The sequence below is a fragment of the Muscardinus avellanarius genome, assembly GCF_963383645.1.
Source record: "Muscardinus avellanarius genome assembly, chromosome: 12".
Lineage (NCBI taxonomy): Eukaryota > Metazoa > Chordata > Mammalia > Rodentia > Gliridae > Muscardinus > Muscardinus avellanarius.
Genome location: NC_137798.1, coordinates 72,548,266 through 72,567,081, shown reverse-complemented (window position 1 = coordinate 72,567,081; position 18,816 = coordinate 72,548,266). Strand labels below are relative to the sequence as shown.

Below are 18,816 nucleotides of genomic sequence, written 5' to 3'. Positions count from 1 at the left end.
TCAAGCCGGCAAGCGAGGCCCCGCACGTCTGAAGTCCCTGTGCCCTCTCTCCCTCTCGCCCCTCTCTGGTCTCTGCTTCGGTAGGTGCTTCACATCTCTTCTCAACATACCTGGCCAAGTGTCAACAGTACCTGTGCCGTGTTCCTGACTCTTTGTGCCTGGAACTTCTAGAAAACATCTTCTCGTTGCTCCTCATCACCTCTGCCGATCTTCACCCAGAGCCTCACCTACCTGAGGACTATGCCGAGGACGATGACATTGAGGGGAAGGGCCCCTCAGGTCTGAGGTCCCCGTCAGAGAGCCCTCAGCACACAGCACAGCCCGAGAGGAGGTCGGAACAGGGTCCCCTGGAAGCCCCCAGGGCCCTTGCCCATGGGGTCCCAAGCTGCGCAAGGGGAGAGCCGAAGGACACTGCCCCGGGGCCTCACGGGCACAGCTTTTTGGATCTGAAGCACTTTACCAGTGGTCTCAGCGGATTCCTGGCTGATGAATTTGCCATAGGGGCCTTCCTCAGGCTTCTCCAGGAGCAGCTGGATGACATCAGCCGCCACAGCCCCCCTGAGAAGACAAAGCTGCTAGAAGGTCAGGGCTGCTCAGGAAGCAGAGACGGGCCGCAGAGCCGCCTGCACCGCTTTTCCACGGTTCTCTCTGAGGCCCAGTGGAGATATAAGGTGGTAACAAGCAACCAGGGCTCAGGTGAGAGGAGGGAGCTGAACTCTGGGGATTTGGGGAAGAGGGGAATCCCAGCAGGGTGGGAGAGAGGCAGGAACTCGTGGGAATCACACTCTGGACATTACTGCCGTGGCAGCCAGTGTCAACGCTGGGGTGGTGCTCCGGTCTTAGAGCTCAGTGCAGATCATCCCCTACCTGTTCCCCCAAGAGGCAGGTCTATCAAAGGTGATCCCTCTCCTATGTTTCCTGTTTCAGAAGAGCAGCCTTCCCGAAAATACCGGCCAATTGCCACACGGCACACTAGCCTCCGCCGGGGTCGTAGGACTAGACGGAGCCGGGCAGGTAATTGAAGAGCCCTCTCCCCGTGCCTCACTCCTACACACCCAGCAACTGGTATACTGCCACTTGTCTACTGTTCATTAAGCTAGAGCATGTGGTTGCCAGGCAAGGTGGCGCACACCTGAGTTCCTGGTACTTGGAAGATGGAGACAAGAGGATTGCAGGTTGAAGGCCAGCCTCAGCAATTAAGAGAGATTGCTTCAAAATAAAAACAAAAACAGGCTGGGGGTATAGCTCCCAGGTAGAACTCCCCAGAGTTCATTCCCACTAGCCCCCATCCCAAAAAGAAGGAACATGATGAAAATAAGTGTTATAAGAGTATTCTAGTCTTATTCCCCTAAGTTAATTCTTATGAATAGTTTCTTACATATCATTCCAGAAATTTTCCACATAATTCAAACATATATATCCTCTTATATGTGCAGATGCATAATACTATATATATGAAGAATTGCGACTTGACTTTCTTTCACTTATATCCTTTTTTATATGTAGGTATATCATACACTGAGCCCTCCTTTTACTTATTACTTTAAGGGCTGATTAGTATTCCATTGTCTGGTGTACCCTGCTCATGGGCATTTAGTTCTTTATTGTTTTTCTTTACTCTTAAAACAATGTTACAGTAAGCAACCTTGTACATACTTAAGCACATTATGTTATTGCTCATGAAGATGGAGCACAGGGTCCCCAGGCAAGGTAGCGCATCCCTACCTGTTCCCCCAAGAGGCAGGTCTCTCAAAGGTGATTCCTCTCCTATGTTTCCTGTTTCAGAAGAGCGGCCTTCCCCAAAATATCTATTACTTATAGGATAAATTCCTAGCAGAATTGCTAGGTCAGAGGTATTAAGATATACAACATAGATGGGTATTCCTTTTTTTTTTTTTTTTTTTCCCTGTCCTAGGGATCAAATTCAGGGCCTCACTCACACATGCTAGGCAAGTGCTGTACCACTGAGCTACATCCCTAGCCCAGAATATAGACATTACCAAATTAACTGAGAAAAAGCAGACTGGTTGACATTTCTATCAGTTGGATGTGACTGCTTGTTTATATATATATGTTCATTAGTCATGAGTAATATTAGATTTTTTAAAAATCTTTGCCAATATAATTAATATTTCATTGTTTTTAACTTGATTGAGATTGAATTTTTTGTATACATTTATTAACTATTTATATTTTCTGTGAGCTGCCTAATCATACCCAGCTCCATTTTTCTATTGGGTTCATCTTTCTTGTTGAATTGAAGAAAGCTGTGTGTATATTAAGGAAAATAGTTTGTCATTATATGCTATAATTTTTTTCTTTTGACTGAGTTTTCTTAGCGGAATTTAATATAGTAGCATTATTCAGGAATGCAGTATTAAATTTTTAGGTAATCAAATTTCCATTATGGTGTTTGGGGCTGATCTTTTGAATTCTTAACAAAGAATTAATATGAGAAAGAAACAGTTCAAACGAGGTTGTGTACATATACAAAGTTATCAATACTAATCTCAATAACATGTATGAGGAAACACCAAGTGTTGTGTGCATGTGTGTTTCTCACCACTCTGAACTTCATTATCAAGTATAATTACAGCATACCAATTAAAAAATTAAAAAGCTAGCCAGGCGTGGTGGCCCACACTTGTAATCCCAGGACTTGGGAGGCTGAAATAGGAGGATTCAGGTTTGCAGCCAGCTTCAACTATTTAGTGAGGCCCTCCACAACTTAGTGAGACCCTGTTTCAAAATAAAAATTAAAAAAAATAAAAATCAAGCTGGGGTGTAGCTCAGAGATAGAATGCCCCTGGGTTCAATCCTCAGCACCACAAAAAAAAAAAAAATTTAAATTTTTTCTATATGTCAAACAATAACACTAGGTATCTTGTTAGAACTGAAAGAGGTATAAATAAGACTTTGCCTTCAATTAATGTATAATTTACCCGCATAGCCAGTATATAGGTAAAACTAAACTGAACTGAGGCACTGCCTGTAAACAAGAGGAATCTATTAGAAGGCGTCAGCCTGGCCTCCAAAAGTCAGGGAAACAGATGTCATGACAGCGTTGACTATTGAACTGAGCTCTAAGGAATGAACAGGCTTTGACAAGTGGCAGTAAAAAAGGTGAACATGGGCTGGGCGTGGTGGCGCACGCTTGTGATCCCCGCGCTTGGGAGGCTGAAACGGGGATCGCACAGGTTCAAAGCCAGCCTCAACTACTGAATGAGGTGCTCAGCAACTTCGTGAGACCCTGTTTCCAAATACAACATAAAGTAGGTCTGGGTATATAGCCTGGAGGTAGAAAGCCCCTGGGTTCCACCCCTAGTCACACACACACACACACACACACACACACACACACACACACACAGTGAACATGCTGGATAGGAAGGAGAGAAACCTGGAACAACCTCAAGGCTTTGATCTGGGTCAGAAGGCAGAGTTCACATCCACTTGGCCCATCCACTTGGCCCAAGAATGGGCAGCCAATTCACCTCTTTCCTATGCTGTCCGGTCCTCCAGAAGGGCAGCCTGAACAGTGAGCCAAGGGGCATCCCTTGCCTGGGATGATATATGTCCCACAGGACCGTGCTAAGGGACAGAGAGCCTCCGTGGCAGCGCTGGTGCTTCAGGAAGGCTGCCTTTGGGAAGCTTTTCCTCTGGGCTTTGAAGGGCCAGCTTTGGCAGGCCAACTCATAATTACACTTTGGTTCTCTACCCTCTCAAATCAGGGGATACGCTTTTCTATGTCAGAAAATATTATGACCCTTCTTTGTACCCTAATACTACCTGATCACAACAGACCTTTTACTTTGTTCAGACTATTGCTAGTACTTAGTGAGCAGATGGTAGTCGCTGACCCCTAGAAATGACTTGAAAACTCCTAGGAGTCTTAAGACCCACAAGTCAGAAACCATGACCCAGGCTGCTACCCAGCTGAGCCCTAGGACCACACTAAGCCTGCCCCTGCCCCTGCCCCTGCCCCTGCCCCTGCCCCTGCCCTTGCCAAAGAGGGAGTGGCGGGTGTGGTGGTCACACTTACCCTCTCACGCTACCCAGCTCTTGGCTTTCAAACCAACTTCCCACTCTGCACTCTCAGGACTCGCCAAATGATTTCTCTCTTTTTCTCGCTGTCTCAAGATGGCCGGGACAGAGGCTCCACCCCATCCCTGGAAAGCACGAGCGGTGACCTGAGCACTAGTACTTCAGGTATGCCTATGCCAGCAGATCCCAGACAGCTGCCGATTTCCAGCCCCTTTGCCCTGATACAGAGCTGCCACACACTGCGGGGGGAGGGAGGCAGAACTGAGCGTCCAGGCCTGTGTTCAAGAAGGTTAGATGGAGTGCCAGCCAGATCTCACCTGGGGAAAGGGAAAGGGCCATCTCACTCTCAGCTGAGTTACCCATCAGCAAGGAGAAACAGGCAAATGCCCAGAGTCGCTGCTGCTTGTCTTGTGTTCTAAGATGGCAGCATAGGTTGGCCCTTCCTTTAAGGAACATTCAAGCCCAGCTTCTACACCTTTTGGAGAAGGCCTGTGAGGAGATAAGTTTGGGGAGAGGCGGCAGCAGTCTGGCAGTCTGGTTTTTCCTTCCCTGGCCCCCACATCCTGTATCCCAACAGAGGGAAGTCTGAGCACTGTGTCTGGGCGGAATGAGCTGGATGGCCGGCTGCAGCCCCAGCCTCAAAGTTCACTCATCCCCATGATGTTCTCCCCACCCGAGTCGCTGTTGGCATCCTGCATCCTCCGGGGCAACTTGGCAGAAGCCCACCAGGTAAGGGGAGCCTGGACCACACCGTATCACAGGATCCTTAGCCGAGGCTGGCCTCAAATTTGTGAACCTCCTGTCTTATCCTCCCAGGTACTGGGATTATAGGCACGCATCGTCAGTACTCACCTTAGCTAAAATGTTTTGAATCTAACATTTTAAATTGTACCTTTTTTACATTATAATATATGCACTTACTTTGTAATTTTGATTTTAGTGACCTTATAGTCTGATCAAGCCGCATTTAATCATTTTCCTTTTGACCAACATTCAGGTTATTTTCAACCTTGTAATAGTTGTAATACGCCAATGTGTTTACCTTTATATGTTAAACCTTTTGGATTATTTTCTTAAGAAAGTTTCTCACAAAAAGTTACTAGGTCAAGCCAGGCGTGGTGGCGCACGCTTGTAATCCCAGTACTTGGGAGGCTGAGACAGGAGGATTACGCAGGGTCAAAGCCAGCCTCAGCTACTTGGTGAGGCTCTCTCTTTTATTTGGAGACCCTGTTTCCAAATAAAATATAAAATAGGTCTGGGAGTATAGCCTGGAAGTAGAAGGCCCCTGAATTTCATCCCCAGCACCACCCAAAAAAAAAAAAAAAAAAAAAAAAAATTACTAGATCAAAAGACTAAAAAAGACCTGGGGCACTTGCCTATAATTCTAGTATTTGGGAGGCTGAGACAAGAGGATTGTTGCAGGTTCAAGGCCAGCCTCAGCAACTTAGAAGTCCTTAGTAAAAAAAAGAGAGACTTAAAATGTCTTTATAGACATTTATGGATTTACTTATTTATAGCTTTTTGAATTGACATACTACTTTTTCAAAACAGTTGTGACAGTTAAACTTTACACCAACCCTGAGGACTTATTTTTACACTTCGCTATTGTGATAGATGCAAAATAGTTAAATACTTAAATTTCTGGATTACTATTGAGGAAAAAAACATTTTCTCATTTGTGCACTAGTCGTAAGCATTTCCTCTGAAATGGTCTACATCTTTTCTTTCTCTCTCTCTCTCTTTTTTTTTTTTTTTTTTTTTTTTTTTTGGCAGTACTGGGGACTGAACTCAGAAGCATTCTACCTCCAAGCTGTACCCCCAGCCCTATTTTTTATTCTTTATCATGGCCTCAGTAAGTTGTGGAGTGCCTCACTAAGTAACTGAGGCTGGCTACGAACCCAGCCTGTCTCAGCCTCCCAAGAACTGAGATAACAAGTGTGCGTGCCACCATGCTCAGCCTACATTTTTTCGTATTGTCTACTGAGCCTTGAGTGCTTTTCTTACTGACTTTTATGAGTAATTTTTATATCCAATCCACTTTTTAAATATTCAGTGCTCCTCTGACCCTCCAAAGCAGGCATCGCATGGCATAGTCTAATGACTGGCAAGACCTCCTGTCTCTAGGTACCCCTGACTCCTGTCTCTAGGCACCCCTGACTTCTGTCTCTAGGTACTCCTGACCCCTGACTTCTGTCTCTAGGCACACCCGACCCCCGTCTCTAAGCACCCCTGACCCCTGACTCCGAGCCACCGCCTGTGCTTCTCCCTTCCTGTGACAGGTGGTGTTCATGTTCAACCTGAAGTCCTCACCCAGTGCAGGGGAGCTGATGTTTGTGGAGCGCTACAAGGAGGTGATCCAGGAGCTGGCCCGAGTGGAGCACAAGATTGAAAACCAGAACTCGGACGGGGGTGGCAGCACCATTCGCAGAACTGGCAGCGGCCGCTCAACCCTACAGGCCATTGGCAGCGCTGCGGCCGCAGGTGAGGCCTCCCCACTGCTCCTGTAGCGGGTGAGGTCGCTGGGGTGGGGGTGTGAGGGGAGAAACCACCCAAATCATAAGCTCTTTCGGAGGGTGGGCAGAGATGCAAAACAGGACCCCAGTCTTAAAAATCAGCAATCCTGGCACATTTGGACAAGTTTTCCAGCTGCTTCCAACCTCCTTGACCAGGTGCTCACAGACCAGCCGCTCAAGCCGTTCCCATACACTTTGTCCTCTGCTCAAATTCTTGGGTTTAAACTGAAGGGCATGACTGTAATTCCCACTGTGTGTTTTGCAGCTACTGCCTCAGGCTTCAGGAAATGCTGAGGACCTTATTTCCTTCCCATGTAATTATTCAGGGATAAAGCATATAATTTTACTGTTCCCAAAGTGAAGAAGTTGCATTTTGATATTTATAGCTGGGATCCACATGCCTCGGTTCCCATCTGTGGCTGCTTCGGCCACAAAGCTTGTCTCTCATTTCTTGAAAAGAAGTGAACTCTTGTCTCATTCTATTACCTGGTCTGGGCTCTGTTTGTCAAGTTACTCTTTATATATCCCTCCAGCAATTTTCTGTGCTGATTTTAAAGCATAAACATCCTTTTTATATTTTGTATAAATGGGTTCCTACAACAAATGTTATTGTTTACCCTGCTTTTCTGACAGTGTAAAGATCTTTTCCAGTTAGCACACACAAATCTGCTTTTGTCTTTCTCTGCCGACTTTTAGACTCCATTTGAAAGAAGCCCTCCCTTGTCTACTGACCGAGTTTCTCTTGGTTTTTCTTGTCATACTTTTGTTTTGATGCTCTAGAGTGTGGGCTTTACTGAAGGAGCTAATATTCATAGATCCTGGGCAGAAGAACCTCAAACATTTTCTAAGTAACTGCTCTTCATAATAAAAGCGGTCACGAGGATCTTTTGTTGCTGCTGCTGCTGCTATTGTTGTTGTTTTATGAAACAAAGTTTTCATAATACTTTATCATAATGAATTGCCGCTCTTTGGTAAAAATAAATTTTATAAGCATTTTAATAATCAGAGGTTAGATACAAAAACTAAACATTTGTAAGTTGTTTTTAATGTGAGCAAAATTAGGGTCATTTTAACCCTTGCTTTTTACCCCGCTGCTGGGTGTCCAGGGATGGTATTCTACTCCATCTCAGATGTGACGGACAAGCTGCTGAGCACCTCCGGGGACCCCATCCCCACGCTGCAGGAGGACTTTTGGATAAGCACCGCCCCAATGGAGCCCACTGCTCCCCTGAGGGAGGTGCTGGAAGACCTCAGTCCCCCCGCCATGGCTGCATTTGACCTGGCCTGCTCTCAGTGCCAGCTCTGGAAAACCTGCAAGCAGCTCTTGGAAACGGCAGAGCGGCGCCTGAACCGGAGCTTTGAGAGCAGGGGTGAGTGGGCTGCTGGCCTTGTCCCTTCATCTCAGCAGAGGGGACGAGCTGCTCAGAGACTTGATAACTTGTGCAGGAAGTGCTCATTAGGGGAGGGAGGAGGAGGAGGGAGAGTTACTAGTGCCAGAAGTGGAGGTGCAGGCCTGGAATCCCAGTACTTGGGAGCTGAGACAGGAGGGTCACAGGATTGAGGACAGCCTCCGAAACATAGCAAGACTCTCAGCAACCTAGTGAAACCCTGTTTCAAAAAAAATAAAAATAAAAAAGGGCCAGGAATGTAACGTAGCTCAGAGACAGTAATGCCCCTGGGTTCAATTCCAGTACCACCAAAAGAAAAAAGAAAAAAAAGGAAAAGAAACCATGGTGGCACATGCTTGTAATCTCAGTACTTGGGAGGCTGAGCCAGGAAGATTGTAGGTTTGCCGCTCCCTTAGCAACTTGTGAGGCCCTCCGCAACTTAGTGAGACCCTGTTTCAAAATATAGAATAAAATAGGGCTGGGGGTGTAGCTCAAAGGTAGAATGTCTTTGAGTTCAATCTGCAAAAGAAGGAGGAGGAGGAGGAAGAAGAATATAAAAGAAAATGTTACTAGTTAATGTCCTCACATTCAATTTGATGGCATAAATATAAACTGTTAAAAGTCTCCCCTTCTGCCGGGCGTGGTGGCGCACGCTTGTAATCCCCGCGCTTGGGAGGCGGAGACAGGAGGATGGTGCAGGTTTGAAGCCAGCCGTGCGCGCTGGCTTAGGAGACCCTGTTTCCAAATAAAAAATGTAAAAATAGGTCTGGGAGTGTAGCCCAGAGGTAGAAGGGCTTCCAGGAACCCCAGTACCACAAAAAAAAAAAAAAAAAAGTCTTCCCTTCTTAAGAGATGTAACAGTTTGCACATTTGGGGGAACTCTTTTTCTGACTTATCATTAAATTAGGGAAGAGATACACATTCAAAAATAAGCCAGGCATAGTGGTGCACAACTATTATCCCAGCAACACAGGAGGCTGATATAGAAATACTGCAAATTTGAGGCCAACCTGGATAATTTAGCAAGACCCTGACTCAAAAATAAAGGGTGCTGGGGACATAGCTCAGTGGTAGAGCACCATTGGGTTCAATACCCAGTACGGCGTTAGGGGAAGTACAAATGGGGCCTGGGTGTAGATCAGTGGTAGAGTATATGCTTAGCATGTGTGAGGCCCTGGGTTTAATTCCTGGTACCACCATAAAAAAAAAAAAGGGACAAATGGAATCTGTGCCTTTAGACTGCATGCCCCCCACCTGGGCAAACCTACCTACCCTAATACCTGTAGTTTTAGGTTAGATAGTCATTAATTCATTAGGTTAGATTAATTCATTAGGTTAGATTTATTTAGATTAATTCATTAGGTTAGATAGTCATTAATTTATAAACCAGTGGGTCACAGTTGGAGGGAGAACAATACCTTGAGGTTAATAATGTTCCAGAATATAGAATTCACAAGTATGTGAGAGTATAGGTATATGAATACAGAATCCATGGCTGAGCATCGTGCGAAGGCAAATCCACAGGAAGCGCCCATTTGGCTTGGGACTGCAAATCCCTTAGGAGCACCAGTGTTTCTGATGGCTGCCGCTGCTGCCGACTGCAGAGGCATCTCGCCAAAGGCAGTCCTGGGACCTCAGGCCTGGCGGAAGCCAGGTTGGCTAGTTGTCACCAAAATGGCACAGCATATATTTCAGCCATAATGTTGGAGAAGACAAAATAAAACAAGTAAATACGATACTGAGTATCCATCTCTGAAATTTCCTTCTTTTTTCCCCCCCGCATTCCCTCATCCATCTGATTCCAGGCCGACGGCTGGACCAGGCCCTCCTCAATACTGATGGCATTCGAGGTTTTCCAGTTGTCCTTCAGCAAATTAGTAAGATTCTCAATTATCCACCTGTGTCAGCTGGACAAACTAAAGCGGGTGAGTTGCTCTTTCTCCTTGGTTTTTCTTCCTAGACTTGAACCATCAAGTCAGCACCAGACTTCACTTTTTCTTCCTTTCTCCTTTGCCTTCCATAGAGACTGTAGAGGAAAAGGGAGGGGGCCCTCCACGGTGCAGCATCACCGAGCTGCTTCAGGCGTGCTGGCCCAGGCTGACGGAGGACTGCATCGCCAGCCACACCGCCCTCGCCCAGCAGCTGGATCAGGCTCTTCACTCACTGAGAGAGGCACTCACACTGCCGGGTATGGGATTGTCTGCCCAGGAACAGATCAGCAGATAGGGCTGAACTGGGGAGAAGAAACATCTGGGAGTGAACATGCACTTTGGAGCTGAAGCTCAGAACTCAGAATTGGGCCCAACCAGCTCTTTAATTAGCCAGGGCACATCTCATACTGAACTTTACCGGTTTCCCCAGCTTCCAATTGAAAGGATGCTCAACACTCCATCCACTAATGAGCGGTATACCCAGCAGGTACTCTGTAAATATTGGTCAACCCTTTCCAAAAGATTACTTACTCTGTTCTTAGAGTTCTTTGACACCAAAGACAGCAGGGTCATAACAGAACTATACACCCTGATGGTTCCAGACTCAAAGTTCTTTCTGGCTGAGAGTCACCTGTGCAGATGATCAAAGAAGAATTTTATATCTGCCTTCCTTTGAATTTTTTTTGTGGTACTGTGGATGGAACCCAGGGGCATTCTACCTTTGAGCTACACCCCCAGCCCTATTTTATTTTACTTCATTTTGGAACAGTGTCTCACTAAATTGTGGTGGGTCTCGCTAAGTTGCTGAGGCTGGCCACAAAGCTGCGATCTTCCTGTCTCAGCCTGGTATTACAGGTGTGCACCACCACACCTGGGGCTTTTTATTTTTTTAATAGGGTCTTGCTAGATTGCTGACAGTAAGTTACTGAGGGTACCCATGAACTATCCTCCTGTCTCAGGCTCCCAAGTACTGGGATTATGGGGTGTGCCAACATGCCTGGCTTTCCTTTTTTTTTTTTTTTTTTTTTTTTTTCCTTTTCTTTGAAACAGTCTTGCTAGATTGCTGATAGTCTCACTAAGTTGCTGAGGCTGTCCCCAAACATACAATCTTCCTGTCTCAGCCTCCTAAGTACTGGGATTACAGGTGTACACCACCACACATGGCTTATATGTGCCCTCTAAGTATAGAATCCAGGCTGTAGGACGCCCCATGAAGTGTAGAAGGGAATCCTATGTTTCTGACCCAGTTTACATATTGGGTCAGAAATTGACCCAACGCTAGATGCACTAAAACCTATGTCCCTTCCCCTGCTGTTGTTCCTCTCAGAGCCCAAGAGCACTCCACTCTCCTCCCTGGTGGAACAGGCTTCTCAGAAAGCTCCTGAGGCAGAGGCCCACCCTGTGCATGTCCAGACCCAGCTGCTCCAGAAGAACCTGGCCAAGCAGGCACCGGGAGGCAGCAGACAGAATGACTACACGGGCGCCTTCTTCAGTTACTGTAGCACCCTGGCTGCAGTTCTCCTTCGGAGTTTGAGCTCTGAGCCTGGTAAGCAGCAAGAAAAGAAATGAAGGTATGACTGGCCCTCAGGAATTTAGGGCAAGGAAGACAAAAGGCACTAAATTAGGAGGTTCTGGGTCTAGCATAGCCAAGGACACCAGGTTTAAAAGATTTCCCTCTTTTATTTGTCTCTGCTCTGTGTATCTTTGTTTTAAGTGCAGTTGTACCGCCCATTGAAGTACTCAATAAAACCTCGTAGAACTAGTGACTCAGAATATGTCTGTCACACCTTGAGTCCATGGTGGAGTTGAGGACCTAGAAGAGGAATCAGGTTGTCAGTATGAGTACCAGATTCATACATGAGTCCACAGAGCAAGTATAGGGTGAGCATCCCTAATCTGAAGTCTTAAATGCTCCAAAATCTAAAACTCTAGAGCACTAACCTGATGCCATCAGTGGGAGATTCCACATTTGACAAGTCACAGTCAAAATAATCCACTAAAAATGTTGTATAAAACTATCTGGGCATAGTGATGCATGCCTATAATCCCAGTACTTGGGAGACTAAAACAGGTGGATCTCAAGTTCAAGCTTTAACAACTTAGTGAGGCCCTGTCTCAAAAGAAAAAAATAAGACAGGGCTGGAAATGTAGCTCAGAGATAGAATGCCCCGGGTTTAGTCTCCAGTGCAAAAAGAAAACAACAACAAAAAAAATGTATAAAATTACTTTTAGGCTGTGTGGGCTACCCAGCCTGCAATGCATGCACCTCATTCAGGTTGAGGTGAGCAGGAGTGAGCTGTCAGTAGCTACACCTGCCCACTGAAGTTTGTCTGGCCAGGTTTGGAGGTCTTTAAAGCAGTGGTAAGGTGTAGATTAACTTGTGGTCAGGGCCATGTTGAGAATACCCTTTACCTAGAATGAATCAATAGAAGGGCTCCATTTTGACCTTGTACTCTTCTGTTAATTCTGGGAAACAGGCCTTGAGCTGTTATAGTCAGAAATGCTAACAGATCACTTTCTTTACCTTCTCAGATCACGTGGAGGTCAAGGTAGGAAATCCCTTTGTTCTCCTGCAACAGAGCTCTTCCCAACTGGTGTCACATCTCCTGCTTGAGAGACAAGTTCCCCCAGACAGGTAGGAGCTACCTTGATGGGGGGAGTCAGCCATGGGCCTCCCTGATTCTTTCGTCAAGGAAATCCAAGAGCTCAGTGTGTTGGTGGGGGGTGTTTGGGATAACTACAGAGAGCGGAAATTTCTTCCAGACTTTGCCCTTCATGTACATTTATTATTTTAAAATTCAATGTACCTTATTTCTGTTTCTCGTGCCACCATTGAACATGTGTGTCCCAAGTATGTGATTAATGGGTAAATCTTCACATATGGATAGGCAAAAATTCAAAAGCTGGATAACAGCAGTTGAGTAGACTACAGAAAAATAAGAATTCTCCAAGATTGCCGGTGGAATATAAATTGGTAAAACCCTTGTGGGATAAACAATTTTGTCACTCTCCATTAAAATTACAAATTTATATGCCCTTTTACCTAGCAGTCTATTTGGGGGAATGTATTCTACAGCTTCATGATAGATAGAAAAAGTGATGTATATACCACAGATCCGGAGATTTCATTGTCCACTAATAAGAGACTAGTTAGGTTATGGTTCATCTACATAATGAAATATTTTGTAACTGTAAAAAAATTTATGAGAGTCTTTTTCCAGTGGGGTGGGTACTAGGAATTGAACCCAAAGGCATTCTACTTCTGAGTCACATCCCAGCTCTTTTTATTTTTTGTTTTGAAACAGTCTCACTAAGTTGCTCAGGGTCTTGCTAAGTTGCTGAAGCAATCCTCCTGTCTCAGCTTCCTAAATACTGATGAAGGTCCTTTCTATAGAGAGATAAGGAAAGATCAGATAGGTTATTAAGTGGAAAAGCAAGGGGCAGTGTGGTGTGTGAATAAGCTAACGTGTGCATGTGTGTGCGTGCGTGCATGTGTGTGTATGTTAAAGAGGGGAGGGCTTAGCGAGGCCAGGATCGGAGCCTGCCACGAGGCAAGGCTGGTGCTGGGGCCTCTGAGGCCGGGATCAGAGCCTGCTGAGGTGTTCGGCTGGTGCCGGGGCCACTAGCCGGCATCAGAGCCTTCCGTGAGGTAAGGCCACTATTGAGGCCTCTGAGGCCAGGATCGGAGCCTGCCAAGGGGTTAGGCCGGTGCTGGGGCCAGTGAGGCCAGGATCGGAGCCTGCTGCGAGGCAAGACCGGTGCTGGGGCCTCCGAGGCCGGGATCAGAGCCTGCTGAGTGGTTAGGCCGGTGCTGGGGCCACTGACCAGCATCAGAGCCTTCCGTGAGGCAAGGCCACTATTGAGGCCTCTGAGGCCGGGATCGGAGCCTGCCGAGGGGTTAGGCAGGTGCTGGGGCCAGCGAGGCTGGGATCAGAGTCTGCCATGAGGCAAGGCTGGTGCTGGGGCCTCCGAGGCCAGGATCAGAGCCTGCCGAGGGGTTAGGCAGGTGCTGGGGCCAGCAAGGCCAGGATGGGAGCCTGCCACGAGGCAGGGCCAGTGCCGGGGTCTCAGAGGCCGGGATCGGAGCCTGCTGAGGGGTTAGGCCAGTGCCGGGGCCAGCGGCCGGCATTGGAGCCTTCCATGAAGCAAGGCTGCTACTGAGGCCTCCGAGGCCTGGATCGGAGCCTGCCGTGAGGAAGGCCGGTGCTGGGGCCTCCAAGGCCGGGATTGGAGCCAGCTGAGGGGTTAGGCCAGTGTCGGGGCCAGTGAGGCCAGAGCTGGGGCCTCCCATGAGATAAGGCCGCTGCTTGAGCCAGCGAGGTCTGGATCAGTCCACTGGGTAGCCAGGCCACAACTGGGGCCGTCAAGAATGGGATCGGTATTTGCAACACAGCATGCACAGAGAAATATCGCAGAAAATTAAAACCAGATGCTTCCCCTAATCAGCAATAACTAGGAGGAAAGGGGCAACAGGAAGTGGTCGAGCTATAGAAAGGGCCCTATAGTGAAGCAACTAAGGTGACCAATCAGAGGGTATGGAATAGGGGAGGATAGAGCCTCTTTAAAAAGCAGGAGGTACATAAACATATGTATCAAAGTTAATCACCAAACAAGCATGGGATCGAGGGAGGGGGAGGGAATGGGATGGGGACTGGATGAGGGCTAATTGGATGATGTGTGCTTGTATATCCTCTCAAGTCTTATATTCCAATGTGATGTATGATTACAATGCACCAATAAAAATTTAAAAAATGAATCAAAAAAATAAAAATTAATTGGTTTCTGGAAAAAAAATGAGGGGAGGGCTTGCAGTGTGGCTCAGTGGTAAAGTACTGACTGTGCATGTAGAAGGCTCTGAGTTTGATCCTCAACACTGAAAAAAAGTGGGGGGTATAATTAAGAACTCTAATTTACATTTGCTGTACAAGCATAGAGAAATTATAAGACCGTATGATCATTTCTGTCTGCTTCTCCCCCTCCAGGTTGGCAGCCCTTCTGGCCCGCGAGGGTCTCAGCCTCAGTGTGCCACAGGTCATTGTCAATTGCTGCTGTGAGCCCCTTACTCTTTGCTCCTCTCTGCAAAGCCAGCAGATGTCATCCCTCCTGACCCTCTTGAGCGCCCTGGCCCAGCAGCACGCCTCCCACCACCTGGACGACCTCCCACGTTCTAGGCCAAGTTCCCCTCAGCCTACCAAGAATCCCACTTTGGAGAGAAAGCCTCTCTCCTCCCCAAGGGACTCAGCACCCCCAGCGCTCACCTCCTCTGCCTTGGCCTTCCTTAAGTCCTGCTCAAAGCTTCTGGCTACGGTGGCCTGCCTGGGGGCCTCCCAGGGGGCAAAGGTCAGCAAGCCGAGCTTGTCCTGGAAGGAGCTACGCGGCCGCCGGGAGGTGCCTCTGCCCGCGGAGCAGGTAGCCCGGGAGTGTGAGCGCCTCCTGGAACAGTTCCCTAGGCTCGAGGCCTCCCTGCTGGCTGCCTGGGAGCCCCTGCGCAGGTCCTCTGAGGAGGGAAAAGGCCTGGCAGCCAGTCTGTGTGGTCAGGCCAGTCTCTCCACCGTGCTCCTGGGCCTGCATTCTCCCGCTGCCCTAGATGTGCTGACCGAGGCCTTTGAGGAGGCGCTGGTGAGCAGAGACTGGCCGCGGGCCCTTCAGCTCACTGAGGAGTACGGGCAAGATGCGGACGAGCTGAGCGGCGTGAGGGACGCGGTCCTGAGCTGCGCTGTGGCCTGTGGTGAGCAGTTAAGCTTCCCTCTTTCACGAGTGCTAATAATATTTGGCATCATGTTTAATCCTAACAAGAACTCTAGAGAAAAGTGCCACCACAGAGACTTAGGATCAGAGAAGACAGAAAACTTGCCCAGGATGGTAAGTGGTAGGGTAGAGCTTAGAACCCAAGTCTAGCTGACTGTAGAATGGGCGCTTGTGAGCCCGTAATTCCAGAACTTGAGAGGCTGAGACAGGAGGATGGCAGGTTCCAGAACAGACTCAGCAATGCAGTAAGGCCCTCAGCAATGAAGGGAGACCCTGTTTCAAACCGAAAATGTAAAACGGTCTGGGGTCTAGCTCAGAGGCAGAATGTCCCTGGGGTCAATCCCAGTACAAAAAAAAAAGGGGGGGGGCTCTCATAACCAGCATTCTGAATCCTGTATTTCAGCATCATTGAGAAATTCTAAGAAAATATTTGGGCCCCATCCTCAGAGGCCTAGGATAGGGTTCAAGCAAGTGATTAAAACGCCAGCAATCTTTTCTTGTAAAGGACTTTTAGGCCATGTGATTTCTTCTATTCAGTTCTGCCCCTGAAAATAGCCATAATCTATGCATAAAGGAATGAGCGTGTGCATCAAATACTTTATTTATGAAAATATAAAAATAAGCTGTGAACTAAGTGCAGTGACACACACCTGTAATCTCAGTACTTGAGAGGCTGAGCCTGAGACAGGAGGATCAAAAATTCAAGGCTAGCCTCCTTAGTGAGGCCCTTAGCAACTTGCCGAGATGCTGTTTCAATTTTTTTTCCCCAGTACTGGGGATGGAACCCAGGGGGCATTCTGCCTCTGAGATACAACCCCAGCCCTATTTTTTTATTCTTTATTTTGAAACAGGGTCTCACTGAGTTGCAAAAGGCCTCACTACCTAGCAGAGGCTGTCTACAAACCGTGATCCTCCTGTCTCAGCCTCCCAAATGCTGGGATTACAAGCATGCGCCACCACACTTAGCTTCAAAAATTTTAAAAATAATGAAAAGGTCTAGAGATGTCACTCAGCAGTAAAGCAATCCTTGGTTAAATCCCCATTACCACGAAGACAAAACAAACAAAAATCCTATGGGCCTTGTTTGACAACCCCTGCTTTAAAAGTTTCTGAGAGATTTTTTTTTTTTTCCCCCTGTGGATCTAGGGATTGAACCCAGGGGTATTCTACCTCCAAGTTATACCCCCAGCCCAATTTTTTTTTTTTTTTTGGAACAGGGTCTCAGTAAGTTGCTGAGGCTGGCCTTGAACCTCTGACCCTCCTGTCTCAGCCTCCCAAGGGCTGGAATTTCAGGCAGGCGCCACCCTGCCTGTTCCCCAAGAGATTTTGAGTGTGTGTAGCCAGAATAGAAATCCAATGGAGCTACCCACACATCACAACAGGAAGCAAGAGTCAGGTGTGCTGTAGGGAACGGTTTTGGGGTAGGAGGCTTGACTGTGCTTTGAAAAGGAGAAAATCCCCCCCTCTGGGAGGTGGAGAAAACCACTGAAAGGCTTTGTGCTATTGTTTAGAGTCTGTTTGATCTATGAAATAGGTGTAGGAGAGAGAAATCTACTAAATAATAAGATGAGGAATATCCAGAAGTTGAAAGTTGTTACCTGAAATAGCTTTCAAGTGGTTATGTGTGATGCAAAGGGGAAACTGACGTTCCACTGACAAGATAAGTTTGAAAGAGTGCTCTTCATGCGGCACAGAAAACATGGAAAATTTGCTCTCTTCTCCCTTCCTCCCTCTTCCTTTTTTTTCCCTCTCCTTTGTCCTTCTGAGAGTTCCAGTGACTATGATCATAGAGGGACACATAGGGATATAGGACTTCTCCTTGTCATATAACAGTTCCAGGCATAGAAACTAGTAAGCTTCTATTTTATGAGACCAAAGTCCTCAAGAAGGAAATGAAGAGCCAGCATGGCGGCGCATGCTGGCGATCCCAGTACTTGGGAGGCTGGGACAGGAGGATCACAGGTTTGCAGCCAGTCTCAGCTACTTAGGCCCTCTGCAACCTAGTTGAGAACCTGTTTCAAAATAAAGAATACAAGCCGGGCGTGGTGGCGCACGCTTGTAATCCCCGCACCTGGGAGGCTGAGACAGGAGGATCACACAGGTTCGAAGCCAGCCTCAGCTGGCTTAAGAGACCCTGTTTCCAAATAAAATATAAAATAGGTCTCAGAGTATAGCCCGGAGGTAGAAGGCCCCTGGGTTCCATCCCCAGTACCACAAAAATGAAAGAAAGAAAGAAAGAAAGAAAGAAAGAAAGAAAGAAAGAAAGAAAGAAAGAAAGAAAGAAAAGAAATACAAAATAGGGCTGGGGTGTAGCTACATTCTACTCAGAGGTAGAATGCCCCTGGGTTCAATCTCTAGTACCGGGGTGGGGAGGTGGCAGGGGAGGAGGAGGAAGAAGTAAACTAAGCTCTCGAGGTTTTCTGGTGCCAAGCTTGCTGCCTCTTTTATGTCTTGTAGACAAAGAAGGTTGGAAGCACCTGTTTCCTGTGAAGGATGCATCTCTGAGAAGTCAGCTGGCCCTGCGGTTTGTGGACAGGTGGCCCCTGGAGTCGTGCCTGGAGATCCTGGCCTATTGCATTTCAGACACAAGTGTACAAGAAGAACTGAGGTCTGAGCTGCAGAAGAAGCTGGCGGAGCTGCAGGTGTACCAGAAGGTACAGGCCCCGGCACCCACCAGAGGAGGAAGCAGGCTTGTCACCCTGTCTTCATCACCCTCGGTCTACTTTCTAACGATGGGAGATTTAGAAACAGAAAACATAAGCCTGGCTTTTACTTTGCATCTGGCTTTAGCTCTTAGGTGGATGAAGAAGAGACCTCCTATCTGATTCCTGTGTTACGTACTTGTATTACTACTGTTAAATACATTTGCATTAAGCAAGAATAATAACAAAATTAGTGTTGGAATGATGGTCTACAGTCCACAAGCTTTGTGTATTTTTTATAAATTATAAGTCTGAAAGATTGTTTTAAATTTTAGCTAAATTTCAAGGGCTATTTTTGAAAGGATGCATGATAGTGATGAATTCAAAAGTTTTTTGTTTGTTTGGTAGTGGTACTGGGGGTGGAACCCGGGGGCATTCTACCTCCAAGCTATAGCCCCAGAACTATTTTATACTGTATTTGGAAACAGGGTCTCACTAAGTTTCAGAGGGCCTCATAAGTACCTCAGGCTGACTGCGATCCTCCTGTCTC

General features: G+C 47.1%; 1 protein-coding gene across 2 annotated transcripts in view; it reads left to right on the top strand.

Annotated features, from left to right (window-relative positions):
• The window catches only part of ZFYVE26 (zinc finger FYVE-type containing 26), a gene marked incomplete at both ends in the record, with an annotated part of 77,378 nt that overhangs the window by 19,613 nt on the left and 38,949 nt on the right, over positions 1–18,816 (top strand). For both annotated transcript variants that reach the window (XM_080706976.1, XM_080706975.1), the window contains 12 exons: positions 85–696; positions 928–1,014; positions 4,141–4,209; positions 4,622–4,773; positions 6,324–6,525; positions 7,664–7,927; positions 9,751–9,870; positions 9,969–10,133; positions 11,204–11,422; positions 12,409–12,511; positions 14,859–15,604; positions 18,082–18,278. In XM_080706976.1, the coding sequence (XP_080563102.1) occupies positions 85–696; positions 928–1,014; positions 4,141–4,209; positions 4,622–4,773; positions 6,324–6,525; positions 7,664–7,927; positions 9,751–9,870; positions 9,969–10,133; positions 11,204–11,422; positions 12,409–12,511; positions 14,859–15,604; positions 18,082–18,278 (2,936 nt within the window). The remainder of the gene's footprint in view (positions 1–84; positions 697–927; positions 1,015–4,140; positions 4,210–4,621; positions 4,774–6,323; positions 6,526–7,663; positions 7,928–9,750; positions 9,871–9,968; positions 10,134–11,203; positions 11,423–12,408; positions 12,512–14,858; positions 15,605–18,081; positions 18,279–18,816) is intronic.